Here is a 24,179-nt window from a genome sequence, read left to right as displayed (position 1 = left end):
GATGTAAGAGCAGCTCTGAGGCTTTACTGCTACTTTTGTTCTTTTGTCCAGTATCCCTCTCCTCCCCCTTAGCAGGTGGCAGCAGATGGCCGCCCCTCCCTGAGCCTTTTTATGGCCAGAGGTTTCTTCCTGTTAAAAGGGAGTTTTAACAGGAAGAAACTCACTCTCACCAACTGCTTGTTCACTGTTGGGATTTCTCTGCATGATTGTGAGATTTTTATCTTACAATATAAAGCACCTTAATGTGACTGATGCTGTGGCTTGGCGTTATAAGTAAAACTGATTCTGAGCATCTTGTTACCTACGACATTTAGGACTATAATGATGTATGGTTTGGAGATGGTGGCACTAAGGCTGTCTTAAGATGATAAGATCTTCAATGGCAGTGAGCAGGATGACATCAGAAGAGAGTGGACATATTTGACAAAGGCTGATGAAGATGGAGGAAAAGAGGAAGAACTTGAGGGAGGTTCGTAGTCTTGCGGACTGTTGATGTTGTGACCATAAGCTCACAAAAAGAGCAGCACTGCTGCTGAGCACCTGTGGCAAGCTGTAGATCAGCTGAGATCAAGAAAAGGATGCGAGGCAGCGAGGTAAAAATCAATGAGGTTTATTTGCAGTCACAATGCTTACACTATATGTAGCAGACATCCAAACAACTCAAACAGCTATTCACTCTATGGACCCAACACATTCACATCAGGGACACAAGCCAAAAAATTAGGAACTCAATAAACATCCGTGAGTGCTGACATGGTTAGAGATGAGCTAGTTGTCACAAACAGTTAGCAGCAACATCGTAGAGAGTAACACAAGTTGCTAATAGACTCCACTTCCTGCTTCTCTTTGTACACCTTCTGCCAAGGTTTGACGACCGATCCGGACGCCTTCGCCGCACTCCCGCCTCGATGGTTTCCCCCTGTTGCTTCCCGCTTGGTGGCTCAGACCTTGGCTGTTTGAGCTCCATCGCGGGTTCAAGCCGTCGCAGCACCGTGAGACACCACATACACGCACGCCAGGCAACAGAGAGCCACTCCACGCACACGCAAACACACACAACATCAACGCACACGCCAAAAAGGACTCCCTAAAAAAAGGGGGGCAGGCCGAGACCTGGTCCGAGGAATCCAGAGTGTAAACAAAATGGTGGAAACTGCACCCAGCCTACCAGAGGGGAAAATGTAGCTGTGACCATGTTGCTTACACGTTCATCAAGCAGCAGGCGTGCGACACCTGCAGGACGTCACCACTGGCGCAGCCGCCATGCTCAGAGGAAGGCAGAGCCGCGGCGATGCAGACGGGTGCCTTAAAGGGAAGTTCTGCTGCTTTTTTTTTTTTTTTTTATACAATAAAAACAAAACAAAACAAAAAACCTCCATCACTTTCTGTGAATTCAGTCAGCTGACGCTGGAGAGAATTTCACGTTTTTAACTGCATGAAAACAACAAATAACGTGGTGAAACCTGAAATTTCAGAAAATATGACCTTATGTACTCCAAAAACCGTCAAAGAAACAATTCATGTGGCGATGAACAAACGGTGACCCTCCTCCCTGACTTCCTGTGTGGTTTTTCTTGGTCACGAGTCTTTAAACGCAGTCATGTTGCCGTATTCGACTTGAGACTTGGTAGAAATTGGTGCTGCCTGAAGATCTGTGGAGGTTTCAGCTCAGCTTTAAACGTTTTCCTCGATCAGTGGATTCAGTGTTTTGGACTTTGTTCTGTCGGTCAGACACTCAAGAACATCAACACAGAAAATCTGAGACATGAACTCTATTAACCCGACAACATCCTGTAAAAGTCGCAATATTAAACCAGTCGTCGAGGCGAATCGGGGTAATACTGTAATGTTACCATGTGATCACTTTAACAGTGTTTTTCCTGAGTTTGAAGACTCGTTTAAAGGCTCGTGTGGTTCTGTTTTAGTCGAGCTGAAGCCGATAACAGCAGCTGGTGATCATGATGAACACTCGGGTCACGAGGCAACGAGAAGCTGAAGTTAAAACATGCAGATTATTAGAGGACGTCTGCACTCCGACACTCCTCTGATGTCAAAGCAGATTTACGGAGGTTTAAACATGCCGCTTTTACGATCTGTTTAAAGTCTGTCTGAAAAAGAATCCTCACATCTAGTTTTATATGATTCATTGTGTTAATTCAACTGAAAATATGATAAGTGAGTGTGATTATATCCTCATTTTCTGCTGGTTTCATTGGGAAAGTTTATTTTCATTACAAAGAGAAAAAAAAAATCTACAGAAAGCACGAGAATTTTTAAGGTGAAGATATCGGAGAGCTGAAAACTCACTCGGGGACTGTTAAGTGGGGCGAAAGCAGGAAGTGCCCCAGCTTCAGGAGCTCGAGTCTGAAATGTTTGTTTGAAATGCTGCAGATCATTTTGTCTGATAAATGAATAACGGGGAAAAAAATGAAAAATAACTTTTAAGGAGACGTCTTCAGATGTTTGACAAATGTTTAAAAATCAAAAGATGAATCGCTTAAAATAACGCAGCGTTAATTAATCATCAGAAAGAGCAAGTTAATAATCTGCTTTAGTATTGCGGGAAAAAGAAGAGCTGGAACTCAAGAACAAAATATCTAAAAGTTCAACATTTGAAACATTTTGAGACTGAAAACTTTTATGACCCTTCGTCACAACAGAAGCTCTAATCAAGGAATAATCAGCAGATTATTAAATCAAAAATCTGACTGAAGATTGATAATTATGTCCGACTTTGTGTCGCCACTAAAATCGTCACTGCAGCTCCAGTAATAATAATATAATTATTATCATCATCATCATCATCATCATCATACTAATACGGCTTTGATGAAGCCTCTCTGAGGATTTCCTCTATATTTGCAAACCTCCTGTCAGCCTGATGACACCCTGAACTTCCCTGAATGTTGAAATGTCAGCCTGTGTGTTGTGTGATCGCTTGTTTTACTGTAACCATAAAGAGGTAAAGTTTTGTTTTGATCACGCTTTAGTCAAACTGAAGTTGATGACGTGCCAGCTTATTGTTCTGCAGCTTACAGTTAATGATAATAATAATAATAATAACAACGACAACCACGGGGGTTTTGATGAATCTTTTTAAATGATGGCTGGAGAAAAAGTGTCACGTGACCAAGAAAAACAGGAGCTAATCACTATTTCTGTCTTTAAATCATTTTTATGACGCTCTGACAAACATGCTGACATTAGACCAACTTTAAGCTGAAGGTTTAGCGAGCCTTCACAATAAAAGCAGCTCTAATGAAAGATGTTTGGTCTGCTGAAGGTGTTTAATTTTGTCCGAGCACCACGGAAAAGCCCAAAGACCTCCAGGTTAGTGTTTATGGGCAAAGAAAAACAGGAAACGAGGATGGAGGTGGCGTTTTTCTACCTCGCCGTGACCAAAATGTGACGGTTTTGTGACACCGAGGAGGAAAAGCAGCAGGACGGTCCCTCTGAGGCCGTCATTCGGGAATATTTACATCACTTCAAGCAGCAGAGACAGAGAAAAATGTACAACATGGATGCTCTGAGCCTCCCTTTCCGTTAGTGTGTGTACCTGCTTCCTGTGCTTGCCCCGCCCACCCTCCGGCCTCATGCCCACGCAGACAGACATGTGCACTAACTCACTACTCTGTAAAAAGCTCAATCACACGTTGGTTTGTTGTCTCGTCTTTGTGGGTTTTTAAAGTCGATCATTATAAACATTGTTCAAAATGTTACGAAAGAAAATGTACACTTGGTTTCTCGGGTGGTTTCTATACAAGGCAGGCAGAAGCGGATTACTACGTTTACCGGCGTTCGTCCTTTCGTCCCCTCGCCGCCTCTTCTGGCTGCGGCGCACTCCACTTCCTGTCAGTGATTCAGAGTGCTCAGACATGCTCCCTCCCCCCCCCTCTGTTCGAGCAGCCAGGCGAGCCGGACGCGGCGGGCTGGCTTTAAAATAGATCTGTATATATTTATATATGCTTATATCAAAAAGGAGGAGGGGGAGGGCTGAATTGGTGTCGTGGCGGGGTGATGATCCCTGGGCATCCGGGCCCGGGGGGGGAGAGGGGGATGCAGAGAGGTGAGGGGTAGGAGGCCGTGGAGAGGCGGGTCGAGGGGCCGGGCGAACTCGGTGGGCGGCCGCGTGGAATGTCAGCTCATCATGTCGTTGCTGTTGACGCCGTATGTCGAGTTCTTCATGCTGTCGTTCACCTCCCTCCTGAACACTGACAAGTTCTGTGTGAACCTGCAGAACACACACAGAGCATTTTTACCTCGTCAGGCACACGAACAACTCCCCTCAGTGTTCCCCTGCAGGAGGTCAGAACCAGCTAATCCTGACTGTTAAGATCCGCCCACATTAAAACGCGTTTATTTGTGGAAAACCTCCGAAAGGCAGTGCTCCTTTCAGGGCCTGAATTTCTGACCAGCGTGTAACGACGTGTTTTTACAGAATAAATTTGTGGTTTTGTGAATGAAGTCTGGTGGAGAGGAGCAGATCTGCGGCATCAGCACAGAAACACTCGTTAGTTACCGAGGGCAAGGGTTACCGTGGGAATCATTAGGATTTTTCGGTTGTTACAGCACAGACTGATGTATAACTGCTCGACTGGAGTAATGTGACCATGCACTGCACAAACAGCAGTATTATCTGCACGTCAGCCATGTTTAAAACTCGGTTTGAGGTTAGATATAGATCGCGAACAAACACAATATTTGTACAGAAATTATTTCGAGCTCATTTTTCACAGTTTTCACCCTTTTAGGTCACCCAGACCTTCAGCTGCTGCTGCATCACACCTTCTGAAAGTTCTCCATCAGCAGCTTTACTTTCCTAATTCAGTTCCTTCCAGCTGATGAGGAAATGTGTGTTCGGGATCACAACGTAATGTAACGTAACTGGATGACTTCCTCCATACACCGATCGTCCTGACATCCCCCTGACAGCAGGTTATATTATAATGCACAATGTGTGTCTCCAAAAATAAGGTGTGTCGCTGTTCCACATCACTAAACACTGGTCTTCATATATCTTTCAGGCTGTTTAGGATTACACAAGAAAAAATGTTTTCCTCCAGTTTAAGTGAGTAATATAAATCAGTGACAGTAGTAATCGAGTCCACAGCAGTACCTTTAGTTTGTACCTACTTCTGGGTGTGGCTTTCTGCAGGTAACCCTGTCTGTGGATCACAACCTCATACAATCCCTGCTGCAGAGTCTGAATGATCACAGACTGAGTGACAGTCTGTGAGTGGCTTTTATCTCTAACGCTAAGCTACGATCCTGACCGAGTCTAGCGTGTCTCACGTCTCCACCCGTTTTTCACGTTCCTGACCACCTGAGAGGATGAATGCTGCCTGCTCTCACCTGTCCCGGTTCTTTGTTAGTAGATTTCTCTCAATTCCCTCCATCAAGTTCTCGAAACATAAGTGCATGGCTTGCTGCTTCTCAGGCGGCTGGCTGTTGACGATGCTGTTCCTCAAGTCAGCGAAATACTGCAGTTAGAAAAAACACACGTGTTATAGCGCACATTGACCCACGCGGTGCCACCTCTGAGGCGAGTGCGAGCGGCAGTTACCTTCTCGTTGAGCAGGATGAGGCCTAAGAGAGGCCGCGACATGGACCACTGGTTCCTGCAGTCCTCGAAGATGATGATGTTCAGAACGGTGGACAGCATCTGATCAACGACAGCAGCAAGGTGTCAACACGTGTGTGTGTGTGTGTGTGGTCAGGTGACTCAGGTGTGATCAGCTCACCTGCTGGATCATCTCCGGGTGCTGCTGCATGATGTGCAGGAAGCGGTCATCTGTCGCCATGGGAGCGGGCCGCTTCTTGGTGGAGCGCGACAGCTGCTTGAACAGGTAGGTGACGATGTGGTCGAGGCTGGAGCAGCAGCCGGTGCACACCATCGTATCTGAAACACACACAAAGACACAATGATGTAACTTCAACACACACACAGAGAAACACACACACACACACACACACACACACAGAGAAACACACACACACACACACACAGAGAAACACACACACACACACACACACACACAGAGAAACACACACACACACACACACACACACAGAGAAACACACACACACACACACACACACAGAGAAACACACACACACACACACACACACACACACACACACCTGACCAACGTCGCTGCCTTACCGAGTGCTGTGAGGCCTTCTGATATGGAGGACAGGATGTACATGACCACGTGAGGCTCCAGGCTCGCGATGAAGTTCATGTGGTCCTGCGTCAGCACTTCCAGCAGAGAGTAGAAGGACTGGCTGAGCTTCGGGTAGTCCTGCAGAGACAGGACCAGAGGTCAAGGGTTAAAAACTCACTCAAACGGAGTCCACGTCTCCAAAGTCACAGAAAACCTGTGAGGAGGTGGAGCATACCAGCAGGTCACTGTGAGGGATGGACAGCAGTAGTTTGATGAAGGTCTGTAAGGCATTGTCCAGAGCGTCGTCGCCATACAGACGGAAGACCCCGAAGTTGACATAGTTCCCGCTGAGCACCGCCTTCAGCATAGCAAAGCACACGCTGACGCCCTTCAGCTTCACCCCGTACACCTGGTCCTTAGGGACCTCGCCCAGCGTCAGGATCCGATTCCCTGAAGGAGAAAACAGGAACTCGATGAGCGGCCCAGAACAAAGACAGGTATATCTTTGAGGCGGTTGAGTGGGGGTCAAAGGTTGTACCATAGGTCGTGATCATCTTGCTTGTTTCTCTGAACAGCAGGATGCCGTTTGGCGACGACACATCAAACTGAAGCCGCTGTGATCTGAAAACAAAACAAAAACCAAACACAGTTAGTGACCTTTCACCTCTACATTTGATCTGAAAGGAGACGCGCTTTGGTTTCTGAGCCGAGTAAAACATCACTGAAAACCATCTACATTAGTCACGCCTCACCAGAACTCTGAAAACATTAGGTGTCAGACCTCTGAGGCGGCTTCCTCATTTAAAACTTGACTATTCTGCTGACGTTCACTGTGTGTACTCTTAGAATGAACCAATGAAAACACTCCCACAGATCCTGCTGGGAGGGAAAATGCTACAATCATAGCTGATCCCAGGCCGCCAGTGGGCTGCCTTTACTTTCTTTGAGTCGTCTCTGGATCCTCACAGGCTGAACCGTTGTAAGGATGTGACAGCACAGAGGTCAGAGGTCATACTCTTAAACCTGCCCCTTCGTCACTGGGCAGGTTTACCTGTTGTGGACGAGCTCTGCCATGAGCTTGAGGACTGGCGTGGTGCATGCTGGGTCGTGGTACCACAGTTCGATGGCCCGCTGCAGGATGGGCATGTAGGTCGGGTATCTGCGGAGCGGGTTAAGGACACACTTTCATCGTTTACACAATAAACAGAAAAACCAGGATCTGACCGCGTGCTGATCTGAAGTCAGTGTAAGGATACATCCAGTCAAACAGCATCATGAAGCTCGTCTTGGCGTTGAAGGCGAATGCAATTCCTCGCAGGTCCCGGACCAAACCCACCAGAGTCCTCTGCAGGAGGAAGAGGAGGAAGGTCAATGTTTCGAAACATGTGCTCAGCTGCTTCTGCTGGAGTTTCCTCGTGTTTAAGCAGGGTCACAATTTTATTAGCACAACTCTGAGTTACACCCGCTTTATTCTTTATCCCTGCTACACCGCCATCGCTGTGTCACACATGCGTTTACGCACACACACAGAAACACAAACACGAGCAACACAATGTGTGTCTGTCTGCAAAAACAGAAATAAATGTTTGACAAAACTGATGCTGTTTATGTGTCTGTATGTTTGTGAGGGTGTTCTGACCTTGGCTTCCTGCTCGTTAAAGGTGTTTGTACTCAGCATCTGAGCCACTGCTTCAAACGCCGCCGTCAGAGGCAGCATGAACTGTTCGAACTGGTCCTCATCTTCACCTGCAGACACAGACACACACGAGGCCCAGTGTAAACTGTGTGTGTGTGGCTCCTGCAGACCACGTCACACTTCATTTCCAGGCACCAGTATCTCTCCTGTTTCAGCTTTTGTGTTGTTACAAGATAAAAACTTTCTGCTGCTTCTTCATCACAAGGGGCGCCGCAGTGGGTCGTTCTGGATCTGTGTCTCAGCGACCTTTTGCCAAGTGAAGTCTACAAAAAGTCCGAAACTGAAGAACTTGAAGCCACACCAGCGTGTGTGTTTGTGTCTGCGTACCTAAATCGACCATCAGCAGGCGTCCTAGTGCAGTGTAGAAGGTGGTCCGACACCTCATGTCGCTCAGGTTGGACTGGTTGTTCACTCCCAGGAAGGAGAAGTGCTCGCTCTGACAAAGACAGCAGCAGGAAGTTCATCACAGCTCACTTTCTTCTTCGTCTGTGATGCTTGTGTGTCAGCTCAACGCGTTTAAATCAGACGTGAAACTTGGGCTCCGATAAATGTGAAGTACTCACCGTGTGGTTGTTCAGCATGAACTGGACAGCGCTGAGCTTCACCAGCTTCCTTACGCTGCTGTACGTGCAGACAGTGAAGTCAAGGAGAAAACGCTGACCCAGAGCCCCACCCCTTCCTTTAACTCAGTGCCTGGTTTAACCTTTAAGTCCTTAAGATGGATTCATTATCCTGCTCAGTAGCTTTTCATGACTCACGGTTCATAATTATCCTTATTTATTAGGCACCAGGCCCTCAGCTCATCTGAAACAAGCTGCTCAACATTTAAAGACAACTTTCTTCTGATTGGCTGCCCCTCATTAACGATAAGATCAGGTGGGCAAGGCTTCTTTTGCTTTACGTTCACTACACAAAAACAACAGCAAAGATAAAAACTAGACTAAATCAACATGAAAACATTTGTGTGGGTCACAGACATGAAGGATATCCTAAGGAGAGGTCGTTCAGGAGCTGGAGTGTCTTGGAGGTGATTGGTTCACACTGGCCCCAGTACTTCAAGTTTGTGATACTGAAAGAGAGGAAAGTTTACTTCTACATATTTACAGCGGCTGAGAGTTCGTTTAACTTTGAACATCGGCTCTCAGGTGTGCCGGAGTTACCTGGACTTCAGTTACTCACATTTTCCCTATAAAGACGCTGAGTACCATCGTCTCGTCATTCAAGCCCAAAACTTCTGATAGTCGTCGATAAAGCTACGAACAAACACAAACAGGAAGTCACATGATCACCACGCGGCTGCCACTTCAGAGGACGCTTCAAGTCATTTCTGTGTTTTCAGTTTGGAACAGTCTGCACCGAATTCTGCTTCTTATTATTTTACTTTAGTTCCAATGAAAACAGAAACAATAATAATAAATATTTTAATAAAATAATATCAAACCTGTCCACATTCAGTAAAATACTGAACATTTTACTGAATGCTTGATCACCCTCAGCGTTTAAAAAGGGTTTCAGGACTTTACTACTCCCCTAAATTTAGTTTTAGCCCCAAAACGCTAAATCGATTGAATCCAGCCAGTCAGAAATCAGTAATTTGGCCCGAGCACTGTGTGAACAACGCTCCAGATTCAGCCAGACTTCCCAGCCCGAGAACAGGTACTGGAACTGAATCCAAAAGTAAGGCCTCGGGTTTGACCGATGTTTTGACAGAACCGACTGAGATTCTCCGAGCTCTGGAGGTTGCAGACTTTTCTGAGTTTCTCGTGGGCATCCTGAGGCATTCCTGGGCCAGCAGAGATATATAATCATATACTCTGTGCAGTGAGTTACTGCTGCGCCCCGGGGAACCACTGGAGGAGCAGGAGGAGGAGGCTGACCATGTGACTCACAGCTGACTCTATGCCTACCTAACACCACATCCTGAATTTTAAACACCACCATGATGCTCTGCGAGCACCAATCACAATTTACTTTCAAGCACTTATCTGGATGTTCACACTTTGCAGTTTCTGAGCAGAGAGATCACACAGAGTCAGACCTGCTCATTCATGTCAGCTGAAAGGGGTGGAGCTTACAGAGAGGCGCGCCTTACCTTTGATGATTTCTGCACCTGGTCACCGATGTAGATCTTTCTGAACTGCTCGAAGAAGCTGAGCATGGCCAGCTCCAGCCTCTCATTCCCAGCTTGAGCGAGCCGCGAGTCTGTCAGGTTCATGAGCTGGAGCACCCTGAGGCAAACGCAGGAAACGCAAGGTCAGGCTTTCAGCGACAGGAAGTCACGCCCCCAGACACCGGCTCGCCACATTCGCACTCTTACCGACAGACTAACTCTCCATCCATGGCATCCTGCTCGTCTGTGCTCGCGAACGACACGCGTCCTCCGATCACTGCCCCGATTATGTAAACCAACCACGTGAGCCGACCTGCAGAGAAGCAGAGGAGGCGTCAGACTCCCGAAGTCCCCAAAATAGCACAGGGGTGGGGCTCGCGCTCTTACCCTCCTGCACTGTGATGTCCATGGCGCTCGAGTTGGTGGACTGCAGCAGCTCCTGGTAGGTTTGAGCCGCCTGGTCGAACAGCTGGACGAGCAGTGCGCATGTCTTCTCGTACTCGCAGCGGCCGATGGTGGAGAGCTGGTCCAGCTGCTGCTGAACGAGGCCGGCGTCGTCCAGAGGGTCCTCCAGCCCGTCCCTACGGACAGAGACATGCTCAGCTCATCCCTAAAAACCCTCAGGTGAAGTTTGCCTGAGCCATCACCGACCCAACCCTTCAGACTCAAACCATCGTCACTGCACCGATTCACAGCCACAAACACCGAACACATCATGGGAGTAACATCCAGAATCTGTTCCCAACACATCTAAGTTTTTATGTACATCTTATGAACGCATTAATTAAATTAATGGAATAAATGGAAATGCAATCTTTTGCTGGAAAATCAAACAAGATGAAATCCTGTCTAACTTTAAGGTTGGTTTAAGTCTCACCTGAGGATGACATGGACCGACTCGAGTCGGGACGTGATGTAGGCCTTGGTGACCTCTGGAGTGTACGTCTCCAGCAGATGGGGCTCCGTGGCTTTAACATAAGGGACTGACGCTGCCAGGCGCTGCCACAGGCTCAGCAGGTAGTGAACACTGTTGGGGGCGAACTCCCAGTGCTGAGGAGGAAGAGTAGGAGTAAAGAGTCAGGTACACAACACTGCTGCTTGACCACGATGTGTGTGTGTGTGTGTGTGTGAATATATACACACATACACTTTTTTTTTTTTTTTTTTTTTTAAACGTGGATGACACACACATACACTATTACAGACGGAAAAAGTTAAAAAACCCACCTGCAGACTGGTGACGGTGAAGTTGGCGATGAGGCGGATGACCTCTGGGTAGTTTTCCACTTTGACCAGCTCACCCAGCTGGTAGTTACTCTTCAGCCTCGCCAGCAGGCGGCAGAACTCGTGGTAGTTGTTTGGATCGGGCAAACACTGAAGCACAAACACACATTGTTCAACACACACGAAGCTACAGAGGTGTGTGTGTTTTCAGACAGGTGTGTGTTACCTGTGGGTTTGCCAGTATCCTCTTCACTCCGTCCACCAGGTGTGACAGAAACTTTGCTCGCTCTGCATTGTTGAAGAGAGACCTCCGAACTGAGGCGATCTGAACTAGACACGACAACACCTGCACCCAGACACACACACGAACAGTAAAGCTTCACGCATCAGTCTGCAGGCTGTAGTCACATGACTGTGCTCACTTACCAGTGGGGAGAGGGATGGAGGGATGGAATGATATAAATTGAAAAACAGCTGCAGGGTGGAGGAATCGAGGAACGCTGCAGAAGACAAAACACAGATTTAACCGTTTTCATGTTGTCGTGAGGCAGTAAATATCAGTAACAACACCACATTAATCTGTAAGCGGCGGGCGCCTCGCTCCTCTACCTGATCTCCATGATGTGGGGATCTGCACGGTGCACAAGTCGTCCGACGACTCGTCCGTGGAGGTTCCTATGAAGTCGTAGTTGAGGCAATTGTAGCTGAGCTTCAGGAGCTGCATCAGCAGGCCGTGCTGAGACTCATCGTTCAGGTTCAGGTTCTTCCCTGAAGCCTGAAAAGCAAACGCATCATCATCATCATCAGCATCAACAAACCGCCATCATCATCAGCTTCACTCAGGCATTTAATATGATCTGTTAGTGTCCACAGCGAGCTGCCTCACTCAAAATACATCTTTATATGAGTTTTTATAGCAGCTTTGCGTGATCCACAGGTCAAAATAATCCTTTGTCCTACAATGGGCCTTAGTTCAGCCTTTAAGACCCCCATTTTCTTTTGATTGGCCAACTTGTGGAAGCCTGCTTAAGGGCAGCACTTATGTTTTCCTTGCAGAGATCACATTTTCATACTTTCTGCTCTTTGTTTGAAGCATCAACTCATGTTTAATATGAACATTAAATATCTGACACAAAGAAGACACAAGTTTTATTCTGACAGCGTCAGACTAACATGGACATGCAAAGAAAAAGAATAAATCTAAAGTTAAGGTAGATAAATTGAGGAATTGATACAAAATTAAATACAGAACAAAAATAAAATAACACAGGTCTGAAATAATTAAAAAACTAAAAGCGGGAAATCAGTACAAAAATGAAATGCAGTGTATATGTAAGCCTGTATGGGAGAAACTGCCGACAGGACGAAACAAACCTGCTTGAGGAGGTTGCAGGAAAGCGTGAAAATGTCAAAGAGCGAGGAGTCTCTGAACGAGGAGGCGATCTTCCTGTGTTTGGTCAGAGGATGCGTCGTGTCGGCCTGAGGAGAAAAAAAAAGAAAAGAAAAAAAGATCAGAGTCGGCAGAAAATCTGAGGACCAACTAATGCTGGTGATTTCATCATCAACAAAAAATAAATAAAAATGACACTTCCAGAGTTTAGCTTCAATATCCTGCACTGTACGCTCACTGTATATTACACAGATATATTTTATTTTGGAATCAAGTCACTTGATTTCTTTTAATCCACCTTACTGAACTTTTTATTTTTAAGAGACTTTATTATTTCCTTGCTTGTTTTTAAAGCTGCTGTACTTTTTTGAACATTATAACTAGGTTGATTTATTTTTGCTCTACTGAGCCAGTATTTGGTAACATCCCTGGAGCAGGTGACACTCATAGGGATCATTTTCATGTTCTGTAGAGCCTATAAAGGTCAAATGACCCTTTGCGGTTGGTCAGATGCTGCCAACATCATCACTTTCGTTGAACGTGCAGCGAAATCTGGGTTAGCAAGTTACAAGTTAACGGTCATGTGACTGTTTATCCTGACTGCTGCTGTTAGTGTAAGTGAATCTGGATACAGGAAAGGTATGCTGGATATGCTGAACTCGTTTTGTAGTATAGAACCCAGTTTGGTCTGGACACGTCACCAAACATGCAAACTCTTCGGCCTGCTGTGGTCGTCGATCACTGCGAGGATCTGTTTAAATCTGCCACACCTCCATAAATTGCACGCTGTGACTTACCTGATTGATCTCATTGGTCAGCTGGGACAGGATGGTGACTCCTATGATGCAGTGTTCAACGCTGTCCTGTAAAAACAACCACACAAAAGGTTACAAACGCACACAGATCAGGTTAAACTAATCCAGGCTTAAATGATCCTGTTTCTTTCTTTCTTCTCACACACTGAATAAAACAGGTCCAGAAACAGAGTAAGCAGGTTTGAGCCATGCGGAGAAGTCATTATGACATCAAAGTACGCTGCACATTTACACCAGATCAAATGAGCCTACTTAACAGTTATAAAAGCACCGAAATCACCATGGTAATGATCGAACCAATAAGCTGAATCTTCTTACTTTTTAAAACTTGCTTAAAACTTTTTATTCTGACAAATTAAACAAATAAATATACACAAGATTCACAGGACAGAAGGGTTTCAGCGCTCTGACCTGCAGGAAGCGTGTCACGTCTGCGATCACGTTTCTGAACACGTAGTCGTCTTTCTGACAGTCGAACCAGCCCAGCTTGGTGATCCTGGCGTAGAGCTGGATCAGAGCCTGCGTCACAAACGCCGCCAACTTCGGCCGCGTCGCCAGGTAGTTCAGCACATAGTTCCCTGAAAAAACAAACAAACAAAACATTTAGCAGCGGCTTTTCAAAATAAGACACTAAAACACCCTGCTTTGCTTTACTGAAAACCCCACAACCTGTTCAACTAGTAATGTCGATTTTGTTTTATTTTGAAAGACAAACATCTTCATTGTCATTATTGAGGTTTGATGAGTGCATCTCTGTTGTGACTGTTAATGCATCACTCCAGCTTCTCTTTAATCCTCAGACTGACCTGACCTGCAGGGTTTATCCGCTTTTTTCAGGAGATACTCACGGATATCAATGCGTTGCTCGAGGGGTAGAGGGTTGCTGGTCCGAGAAACCAGTTTTGACAAACAGGTGGCTGCGAGCAGCTGAGAATATGAAGACTGACAGGAGACAAAACAGTGAGGTCAGGTTATCTCCTCTGACAGCCATCTACATGCTTTTATTCTGACAACAGAAGAGGAAATGGCCTTTCAGATATGCTGGTTAGTGAAGGGGTTGCTCCATCATTATCTCAGGCAGATGAAAAAAAATTGAAATCTTAAAATATACCCTCACACCTACAGAAACCTGCTCATAAATATGAAGTACGAGTTGACTCCACTTCATTTTAGAGTTACCTCCTCATTAGTGTGGGGGTCAGCGATCTTCACCTGGATGACACGATACTTCATCCATCCCAATTAAAACAAACCCTTTGAAATATTTCAGTTTGTGTTTATCAAGCACCGAATATGATATAAATATTAAGTACAAATATTTAAAAATTTGTTGTGTTGGGATTCTTGGATTTTATCGTGTGTCTGCACGTTGTGGTCATGTATCTGTGTGATACCATTTCTCTCTATGAGAGGAAACGCTGCCCACCCTTGAGGTAAAGCTTTTGCAGGTGAACCTGTGGATGGATTAGTCGGTGCTCAGCTAACCCTCATCAGGGCGTGACTCCTCCCGCTCATTTTTCACTGACTTGACTTTTGTCCAAGTGAAAGATGGAGCACAAAACTGAAAGTCTTCATGCTTTCAGCTTCTCCAAAAATCCCCCATCATGTCTGCTGAGTCTGATCTGAATCTGCAGGGTCAGGCACAGGACTGTCTGACCCTGCAGAGCATCATCTCTGCTAACGTGGGAAAGTTAAACTGAAGCTGCTTGGACAGTCCGGCTGTAGTCTGTACTCACGCTGCCTCTCTCCAGCAGCAGCTGACATTTGCTGAGACAGTCGGGGCTGTTGGTGAATTCCACCAGAGCTTTCTCAGCCTGGTGTCGGACGGCGGTGTCGGTGGTCTCGTACAGCTGCTTACACAGGATCTCCAGCTGGGCGAGGCCCTGGATAAGACAGAGGGACACAGCGCAGGCTTATCAGTGAGCCGCAGCCGGCTCGAGTCTTTCATCGTTTCAGACAAACAGAGATCACAGCAGATAAGACGGGCAGCCACGCCGAGCTTTACACACTCATAATCACAGACACACATGCCGAGCGCCATCTGCTCCAACCGTCTCGGATTACTTTCTAGGAAAACTACACCGACAGGGCCAAAGATGGGGGACAGCGGCATGAGTGCAGGTGGAAGCTGATGGTCTGATGGTGTTTACAGCCTCCACCTAGGTGCGCTAGCCACCTCCACTCGTGTGATGCGTTGAGGGTACATGGAGTGAGGTATGACAGAGCACTGCATCATGTGTGTCGAACTTCTGCAGGCGTCAGATAAGCGGCGAGCACCAAACCCCGCCCACGGTGATGCCCGCAGACCCTCAGCTTACACTCAGCTTCACGTGAAACTCAAGTTCAACAGTAACACACACACACACACACACACACACACACACACACACACACACACACCTAACATCTAATAACATCTAAGAAAAAGAAAACTAAACCGAAAAGATATTCCGCAAAAAAGTTATAAAAATAGAACGAGAGCATTTTCCAGTTTTCCTCATAAATTTTTTTCCTCGTGTAAATTTCCATGTTTTCCCGAGGTGTCGGCATCAGCCTGATTCCGGCTCTTCCCGGTGCAGCAAATTCAATTCAAATTCAAATTTTTATTTGTCACGTACACAGTCATACACAGTACGATATGTAGTGAAATGCTTGGACAACTGCTCGTGACCTAAAGAGAACAAAAAAAGGAAAAGGCTATGAATAAGATAGGAAATAAATATGAAAAATTAAAAAGGGTAAATTTAACTAGGAAGGAATAAAATATAAATTAAGGTTAAAAATGAAATAACTGTACAACACAAATTAGAATGAAGGGTAAATTTAACTGGGAAGAATAAGATAAAGATAAATATATAAATTAAAGTTGAAAATAAAATAACTGTACAACAAAATACACAATACACAATATAGAACTATATAAGAATGTATGAAGAAATCTAAATATAAATAAATATATACACAATAACAGCAGCTGTACAAGTATTAACCGGAAATGAAGAATATAGTGACCAGTGTTGTGCAAAAACAAAGTCCAGAAAGTCCAGTGTGTGTGTAAGAACCATATGTGTGGGTCAGTACTGTGTGGTGGTGTGATTGAGAGACCGTATCGCCTGCGGGAAGAAGCTCCTCCTCAGTCTCTCTGTGTTGGTCTTCAGGGAGCGGAATCGCTTTCCTGACCTCAACAGAGAGAACAGTCTGTTGTTGGGATGGCTGAGGTCCTTCACGATCTTCCTGGCCTTGGTCCAGCACCGCCTGCTGTAGATTGAGTGCAGGTCAGGGAGCTCGGAGCGGATGGTGCGCTCAGCTGACCGCACAACCCTCTGTAGAGCTCGTCTGTCCTGCATGGTGCTGTTCCCGAACCAGGTTAAGATGTTTCCCGCCAGGATGCTCTCTATGGTGCACGAGTAAAAGTTCCTGAGCACCTTGGAGGGCAGTTGGAAGTCTCTCAAGCGTCTGAGGTGGTAGAGACGCTGTCGGGCCTTTTTCACCACGGTGTTGATGTGACAGGACCATGACAGGTCCTGCGTGATGTGAACTCCGAGGTATTTGAAGCTGTCCACTCTCTCCACTGGGCACTCGTTGATGACGGGGGTCTGGTAGTTCCTCTCCTGCTTAGTGCTGAAGTCCACTATCAGCTCCTTTGTCTTACTGACGTTTAGAAGGAGGTTGTTCCTCTGGCACCAGTTCTCCAGATTCCTAATCTCCTTCAGGTAGGCCGTCTCGTTGTTATCAGAGATCAGGCCCACCACGACGGTGTCGTCAGCAAACTTGATGATGGTGGTGGAGCTGGTAGTGGCCACACAGTCATATGTGTACAGAGAGTACAGCAGGGGGCTCAGAACACACCCCTGGGGGGCTCCAGTGCTGAGAGTGGTGGAGGCTGAGACATGTCCGCCCATCCTTACTGCCTGTGGTCTGCCAGTTAGGAAGTTGGAGATCCACTGACACATAGATGAGCTGAGTCCCAGATGCTCCAGCTTGGTGGTGAGTGTGGAGGGAATTATGGTGTTAAATGCAGAGCTGTAGTCTATGAAGAGCATTTTAACATAATTCCCCCTTCTAGTGTCCAAGTGAGTGAGTGATGTGTGGAGGAGATGAGAGATGGCATCGTCTGTGGAGCGATTTGGACGGTAAGCGAACTGTAGTGGGTCCAGTGTGTCTGGTAGTGAAGAAATGATGAAGTCTCTGACCAGGCGTTCAAAGCACTTCATCACTACTGAGGTGAGGGCTACAGGGCGATAGTCATTGAGAGAAGCAGGGTGGGGTTTCTTCGGGACAGGAACAATGATGGACTCTTTGAAGCATGTGGGGATCACCGACTGAGATAAAGAGATGTTGAATATCTCAGTGAACACAGGAGCTAGCTGGTATGCGCAGTCTCTTAGGATACGACCTGGGATGCCGTCTGGTCCTGCTGCTTTCCTGGTGTTCACTCTCTTGAAGGCTCTCCTTACTTCATGCTCGGAGATGACGAGCACGTTTCCGGTGCTGGCAGCCGACAGATGCTTCCAGTTTCTAATTTTAAATCAAACTGTTTCTATTTTTAAATTTGTGCCGTGCGTCTGGCCTGCAGACGGATGTTTTCTGGATTTTAACTGCTGCTTTTATTTTGCAGATACATACTCTGGGTGCTTTAATCTCACAGGTGACATCCACTCTCTCTAACGACCAGCAGGGGGTGACTCTTCTGAGGTCTGATTGGATGCAAGCCACCTGACCTCTGAGCTCATCAAACGCTTTCTGATGAGTTTGTAGGTTAGTTTTATGAGTGAATAAAAGTGAAGTTTATTTTGGTCCCATTAGAGTGAGGGAGGACGATAGTGAGTCTTGACTGCTGAGTCCGTTTTAGATATGAAAATCAACCAGATCTAAGAAACGCTCCCAAACTTCCTGTAACTCTGAAATCATTCACAGTATTAAGGTTAATTTTTCATGGCTTCATTAAATTAAATTAAAAATGAAATCAGCTGATTCTGAAGTTTCCTTTGATTTGGTTGATTTAATATGAAATGAACTGTTTTCAGTCTATTTTACAAAATAAAAGCTTCTGTAATTAAGTGAAAATGACAAAGAAATCTGGGCTAGACAATGACCACAGAGGTTCATAGAGAGCTGCATGCTTTACTTTCATTATTCAGGACTAACCTGAACTTCTGCCATTTGAACTGGTTCCCATAACACAGGAGCTGGTTTTACAACTTCCTCACAAAGTTTCCTCACCGTGCTGCCACTGAGCAACACTTCTGGGCTGGCGTTAAACTCTCAGATTTCAGTTTTCACAACCATCAAACTGAGCGACAGCAGCGTCACAGATTAACTCACGACCTTCAGATCCCACTGAGAGTGACGGCTTTTGATGGCCTGTTATTCTGTTTGATCACATGTTTGTGACTGAATATCAGCTCTGTGTGCGTCTTTGTCCTGATACTGTTGTTGTATACGTCTCCTTTGAAACAGACTTTTAATGAGAATTTTACCTGATAAATAAAGGATCACTATAAATGTGATGTGACTCGAGCCGGCAGCCTCCAACCATCAGACCAGTTACATGAAATGAAGTTCTCACCAGCTCAACTAAAACTGCTTTCAGCAGGACAGGAAAGACTTCGAGGAAGTAATCTGAATTTCCTGATTTCCAGCAGAACAATTACAGATAAGAAACCAATCAAACAAAAAGAAAATCTTTAAAGTTAAAGTGATCGAGGAGCCTTATTTTTACCTGGCTAAAACCAACTTCACCCTGATATACGACTCAAAGTCCTCAAACCACTCATATCGGAAACATTTTAAAATCTGGCTCATAAAGCAACCATTAACCCGAGCATCACGGTGTAAATGTACTGGCTTCCTGCCTCTGGGCTGTATGCAGACCTCCCCTTCATCTCCACCTTCACACCATCACAAGGACTGGAGAGGAACTTTCTCTCACTCGATCAATAAATCAATCGGCTTTAACGCTGATCCATGTGGAAATAAGGATGCAGTTTCTTTACAGTGGCAGCTAACATGTCCTCACTGGTCTAACTTTGTGTTTTCAATCCATAAACAGTGTTTTGGTCCATAAACAGTGAAAACTTCACCTGTGCTGACTCTGACGTCTAATCTTAATTAAATAAACCCAGAGACTCACATTTACTGTCACAAACGACTCAGAAACACAAACAAACGTGAAAGAAGTAGCAAACCTTTGATTCCTTTTAAATTCTGTCTATTTGTCTGCATAATTATCATATTCAGTCAATAACTCTTAACACAATTGGTCTCTTTTTATTCGACCGTCTGCTCAAAGAGTTTCTAATAACTTTAGTCCTAAAATGATGATAACCAGAGGAAAGCACATCTTTAACTTCCTGCTCGTAACCCTGCAAGCTCCTTCAACAATATTCTTCTCCATTATATTCAGGACATCTAAAAACTGCAGAACAGAAGGATGCATTTGTTTTTTAGTTTTATAATAAAGATATAAAGCCCAAATTTGTAAATGCTGTAGGTAAGTGTGAAGGTAAATCTGACTTAGAGGGTTGGTACTGGGAGCTTGAGTCCAGCTGCAGGCCTGCGAGCAGCAGTGTGAATGTCACAGATCTGAATTTATCTGCATCGGAGCTTTTTCTGGCGTCAAACCACAACTCTGTTGCCATGCTTTAGCTCATCATTTAGAAACATGCTGCGGCCGTGCTGGAGACACGAGCACACAGGTGTGATGATTTCATCACCGGTTCAGTGACCATGAGATGCTGCAACAGCTGAAAGAGACCAAACTTTGTGTCAGTGCAGGTGTGGGAGGAGGACAGAGGTGTTTTCTTTATGGCTTCAGGAGAGTCCAGCCCACCTCAGAAACACCAACAGCCAGTGAGCCAAGCTTCAGGCTGAAGCTTTACAGGTAAGCTAGTAGAGAAACATCTCAGCCTCCTCTGGTGATGCTGCAGGAGCATCGACCTCCCTGCTGACGGCACACAGACCAGTCAGAATGAAACCACTGAATAAAACACTCAGCTGCACGCGACTCGGGAAACTGTTTATTCCTCATCTAAACTCATGAAGAGTCACTTCAATGAAAGTGAGTTACAAAAACAACCGAAGCGTCCAAACAGCAGCTGTGTTCACCAAAGACTTTAAATAACCTGTATTTAAACTGAACATTGTCGTGTTTTTTTTCTTCACAAATATGCAACTACTACTATCATTTAATCCACCTGGAAACACACAGTGTCCCATGGAGGCGCCATAGAGGTCGGGTGTGATCCTGACAGGATCGCAGGTGTAAGGATGGAGGTGATCTGACCCTTGGAGCTCCCTTAGAGACCAGAGACAGGCTGGCAGATTTGGGAGGAGCTCGTAGCACAGACGCACAGCACCTGACTAGGATGCGTCCCATAGCTGGGGAGTCTCTGCTTAGACCGAGGTAAGCATCAGAAAACAGAGATAATAAATAATAACCTCACCTCACAGGAATAGGTTCAGTCGAAACCTGAGAGCAGATTTTTTATTTATTAACGTATTTTATATTCTATAAACTCCTGACAGCTCTGCAGGCTCGAGCTACGATGGCCCATGTGTGCAGAAACATAATAAACATAATGGAGGGATATCCTTTGAAACCTCCCGAATCATTAAATATTCAGGAGGTGATTTTTGGTCTGCAGCTTATCTCCATAAACAGAGAACCTGTGGGAGGCGTCAGGGAGCAGACGGCTGATCAGCTATTATCTAAAGATTACCAGATGGACATTTAATCATCATTAGCAGGAGTCCTGAACATCACAGGAGCACGGCTGTCAATAAAGGCCACCCCTTTTTATTCAAATAAACACACAGGTGTATGAAAAACAGACGATTCAGTGCCTGAAATGTCTGAAGAAAAATCCTCTCCATCATCATCTGCTGTCACTACACAAACATTAGAAACTGTTTTATGGAGCTAAAGAGCCCAAATCTCTTTTCCTGCTGTGGACTGACTCCAGCCTGACTGCGTGAGGAACACCAGGGTAAACGTTGGACTTTAACGTGAACTTTTTAGACTGGGGCGGGTGATTCTGACCTCATGACCGCATGGCGTTGGCCTTCGACTCGCCACATCACATCATCATTGAATGACAGCTCATAACAGCTGAACTGACTAAAGTTAGTGTTTGATCACAGGAATGCTCTAACGTGAGACGATCTTTTAAAAATTACACGTGAATGTTATTTTAATTACAGTGAGGAAAGTGAACAACCCCCCATCAGAACAAGGTAGCCACATGATCATCAGTCTGGAGACAAACGGCTGAGTGAAAGCAAACAGCACACAGTGGATACGAACAGTAAATATCACCCTGATCTTTATTCCACCAAAAACTGTCTCAGTAACACCAGAATGAACTTAAGTGGTTCGTTTTCAGTCATTTAATATCATTAAAAATACTTAAGTCTTCGTTCTGTTAGATTTCAGCTAAAAATACTTAAAAACAAGGATCTGGGCTTATTGTGTGTCAGAATCACAGAAATTCAACTTAATCCAGCTACGAGAACTGCCCGACGTGAGGCCCTTCTCTTACTTTACTGGCACATTATTAATTATGAATTTATGAGCTACATCCAGCTCAGTGGTACCAGTATAACCATTACATAAGTGAAGACTTTCACCTGGATTATCAGACAGTTTATGGCACTCACAGGATCATAAACCTGGGAGTAGGTGATGGAGTAAGTGTCATTTCTAGGTAAAAAAAAAAAAAGCTTTAAAAACTTTATTTTAGGTTAAATCTGCTAACTTAAAGCTGTTTTTATAAAATTTGCTGTTTTCATGTCTTTGAATTTATAGTTAAATCTGTATAACCATGAAAATAGCTGCCAGAATAATTTATATTATCATTTTTATCACTAATAAATATTTTCTCCCCAGTATTCTGACCAGAGCTGAGACTGAAAAACCTGAAATTATCGTCACACGTTTACCCAGAATCCCTCAGAAACTCACCTGAACGTTTGATTACCTGGTAAATTATTGAAATATTAATGAAATCAGGCTGAGATGTTCCACTTTGACCACATTCAGTGAATCTGTGCCCCACCTGAGTTCGTACAATCCTTCCTGGGATTAAAGCTGATCACAGATAAACTGATTAAAGTTACTCTGAAGCAGAAACAATAATAACGAGCTGTTACAGCCGCTAACATGAGAGGATCGGATGAGTTTCTCCTCATAGTTCATGCATGCTGTGCGCAATTAACAATATATTATGTCATGTCACACACAGCTCATGTGACCAGCAGAGAAAACGAAAGCTGGCTTCACCTGTCGGGGTTTCACCTGCCCCTCAGCACAAAGTCTCCACAGTCTCCTCACAGAGTTCCCTGCAGGGGCATCATGGAGGAAGTCCAGAGCAGCTGAACTTCATCCCTCGGCTTCCCAAACATGTGCCGGAGCACAGCGCCTTGGCTAGTTGCCGCTCCATTCTGCCCACACCAGGGTAAAAACCCCCGCTGTCCTCACCCTGGAGCCCCTCGCGGGTCCGGCCCGGTACCGTCGCCCTGTTTCACCGACTAACGCTCACACAGACCAGGTCATGTTTTCAAACACGCTCGGGCGGGAGAAGTTGACGTGTAGATATGCTAACGTTAGCCTAGCCTGCTGCATGGCTGGGTGTCGTTACCGGAGCGAGCCGTGAATAAAAACACAAAAACCTGGAACTCCGGGACAGAAGCTCCGGGTACCGCGCCCGGTCCGTCTGGGATAAGCGTGTTTACGGCGGTTCCCGGTGGCGCCAGGTGACCGTGCGTGCTAGCCTGGCAGCTATCCGTCTGCAGCTAACCGCCTGTTTCATTGTTTACTTCACTGAAATACATCGATTTTCCCGCCGCTCGCCCTCCGGTTACTCGCCTCTGATGGCCACGGACGCCGGAACTCACCAGGCTGGACATTCGGAGCCCGCAGACTCCCTTGTTCGCCCCGGAGCCCGAGCCCTCCCCTGGCTGCTAGCAGCGGCTAGCCTCCAGCCCGTGCTGTGACAGCAGGCCACAAGTCAACACAGGCGGCCGCATCCTTTCTTTCTCCCCGCTAGCTCCACCGCGGCCGCCGCCCGCACGCACCGGCTGCACGCTAGCTCCGTGCCGGGAGCGGCGCACTCGGATCCGGCCTCAGCTTCAGCTGCGCCCGCCTACAGAAATTATCCGCGACAAAAACATGAAACCTCCGCTTACCTGCACATGATCCGCCATTTTTCTCCATTTCATGCACCTCTCACTCCCCCGCTTATGGGTAACCAAAGTGACAACAGCGCCCCCGCTGGTGGCCGCTGGCAGGACTCCAGCAGCACGATGCAACACAATGTAACACAATGGAACGCAATTTAATATAACACAATACAATTTAATACAATTAAATACAACATAAAACAATTTAATACAACACAATGTCATTTAACAATACAAATAGATTAATAAACTATACATCTACCCTACGCTGTGTCACTGCATCATTTCATGTTTGGCACTGATCACCACCTGCACTCATGTATATATCTTTCTACGTAGCACTCATAATTCTTATTCTCATGTATATATCTCATGTATATCTCATGCACATATCTTTCTTTCTACATAGCACTTTAATTCTTATTGTCTGCACTGAAGCACCGCAGCAATTTCCTAATGTTGTAAACCTCAACATCTGGCAATAAACCCATTCTGATTCTGATTCTGATCTCATTAATACAACGCTGTAACGCTATGTTACAATACAACACAATGTAATGCACTACAACACACTGGAATCAAATACATAGAGACATGAATG

The 24,179-nt window shown here is 45.7% G+C and overlaps 1 protein-coding gene across 2 annotated transcripts; it reads right to left on the bottom strand.

Moving 5' to 3' along the window:
* Positions 1 to 594: 594 nt before the first annotated feature.
* xpo7 (exportin 7) lies at positions 595 to 23,635 on the bottom strand. 2 transcript variants are annotated; one of them, XM_085278767.1, is made up of 28 exons: positions 23,585 to 23,635; positions 15,136 to 15,282; positions 14,248 to 14,341; positions 13,811 to 13,977; positions 13,382 to 13,447; positions 12,569 to 12,673; positions 11,804 to 11,969; positions 11,621 to 11,694; positions 11,421 to 11,540; positions 11,198 to 11,344; positions 10,848 to 11,020; positions 10,358 to 10,551; positions 10,178 to 10,283; positions 9,953 to 10,088; positions 9,040 to 9,113; positions 8,849 to 8,929; positions 8,424 to 8,487; positions 8,188 to 8,296; positions 7,804 to 7,910; positions 7,421 to 7,509; positions 7,216 to 7,323; positions 6,703 to 6,785; positions 6,400 to 6,614; positions 6,164 to 6,302; positions 5,742 to 5,899; positions 5,564 to 5,662; positions 5,353 to 5,480; positions 595 to 4,231 (listed from the first exon to the last, which is right to left on the bottom strand). In XM_085278767.1, exons 1-28 carry the CDS (start codon positions 23,615 to 23,617, stop codon positions 4,138 to 4,140), a joined length of 3,276 nt encoding a protein of 1,091 aa, XP_085134893.1. In that variant the 5' UTR covers positions 23,618 to 23,635; the 3' UTR covers positions 595 to 4,137. The 2 variants fall into 2 exon arrangements, with proteins under 2 accessions (XP_085134893.1, XP_085134894.1); XM_085278768.1 differs by lacking the exon at positions 23,585 to 23,635 and adding an exon at positions 23,294 to 23,527.
* Between the last annotated feature and the right edge of the window lie 544 nt (positions 23,636 to 24,179).

The sequence above is a fragment of the Mchenga conophoros genome, linkage group LG7 (assembly GCF_057382185.1).
Source record: "Mchenga conophoros isolate Kocher_MC1m ecotype Shallow Benthic linkage group LG7, M_conophoros_male_GT1.1, whole genome shotgun sequence".
Taxonomy (NCBI): domain Eukaryota; kingdom Metazoa; phylum Chordata; class Actinopteri; order Cichliformes; family Cichlidae; genus Mchenga; species Mchenga conophoros.
Note: the sequence above shows the minus strand (reverse complement) of the source record. Positions and strands in the feature narration are given on the sequence as shown.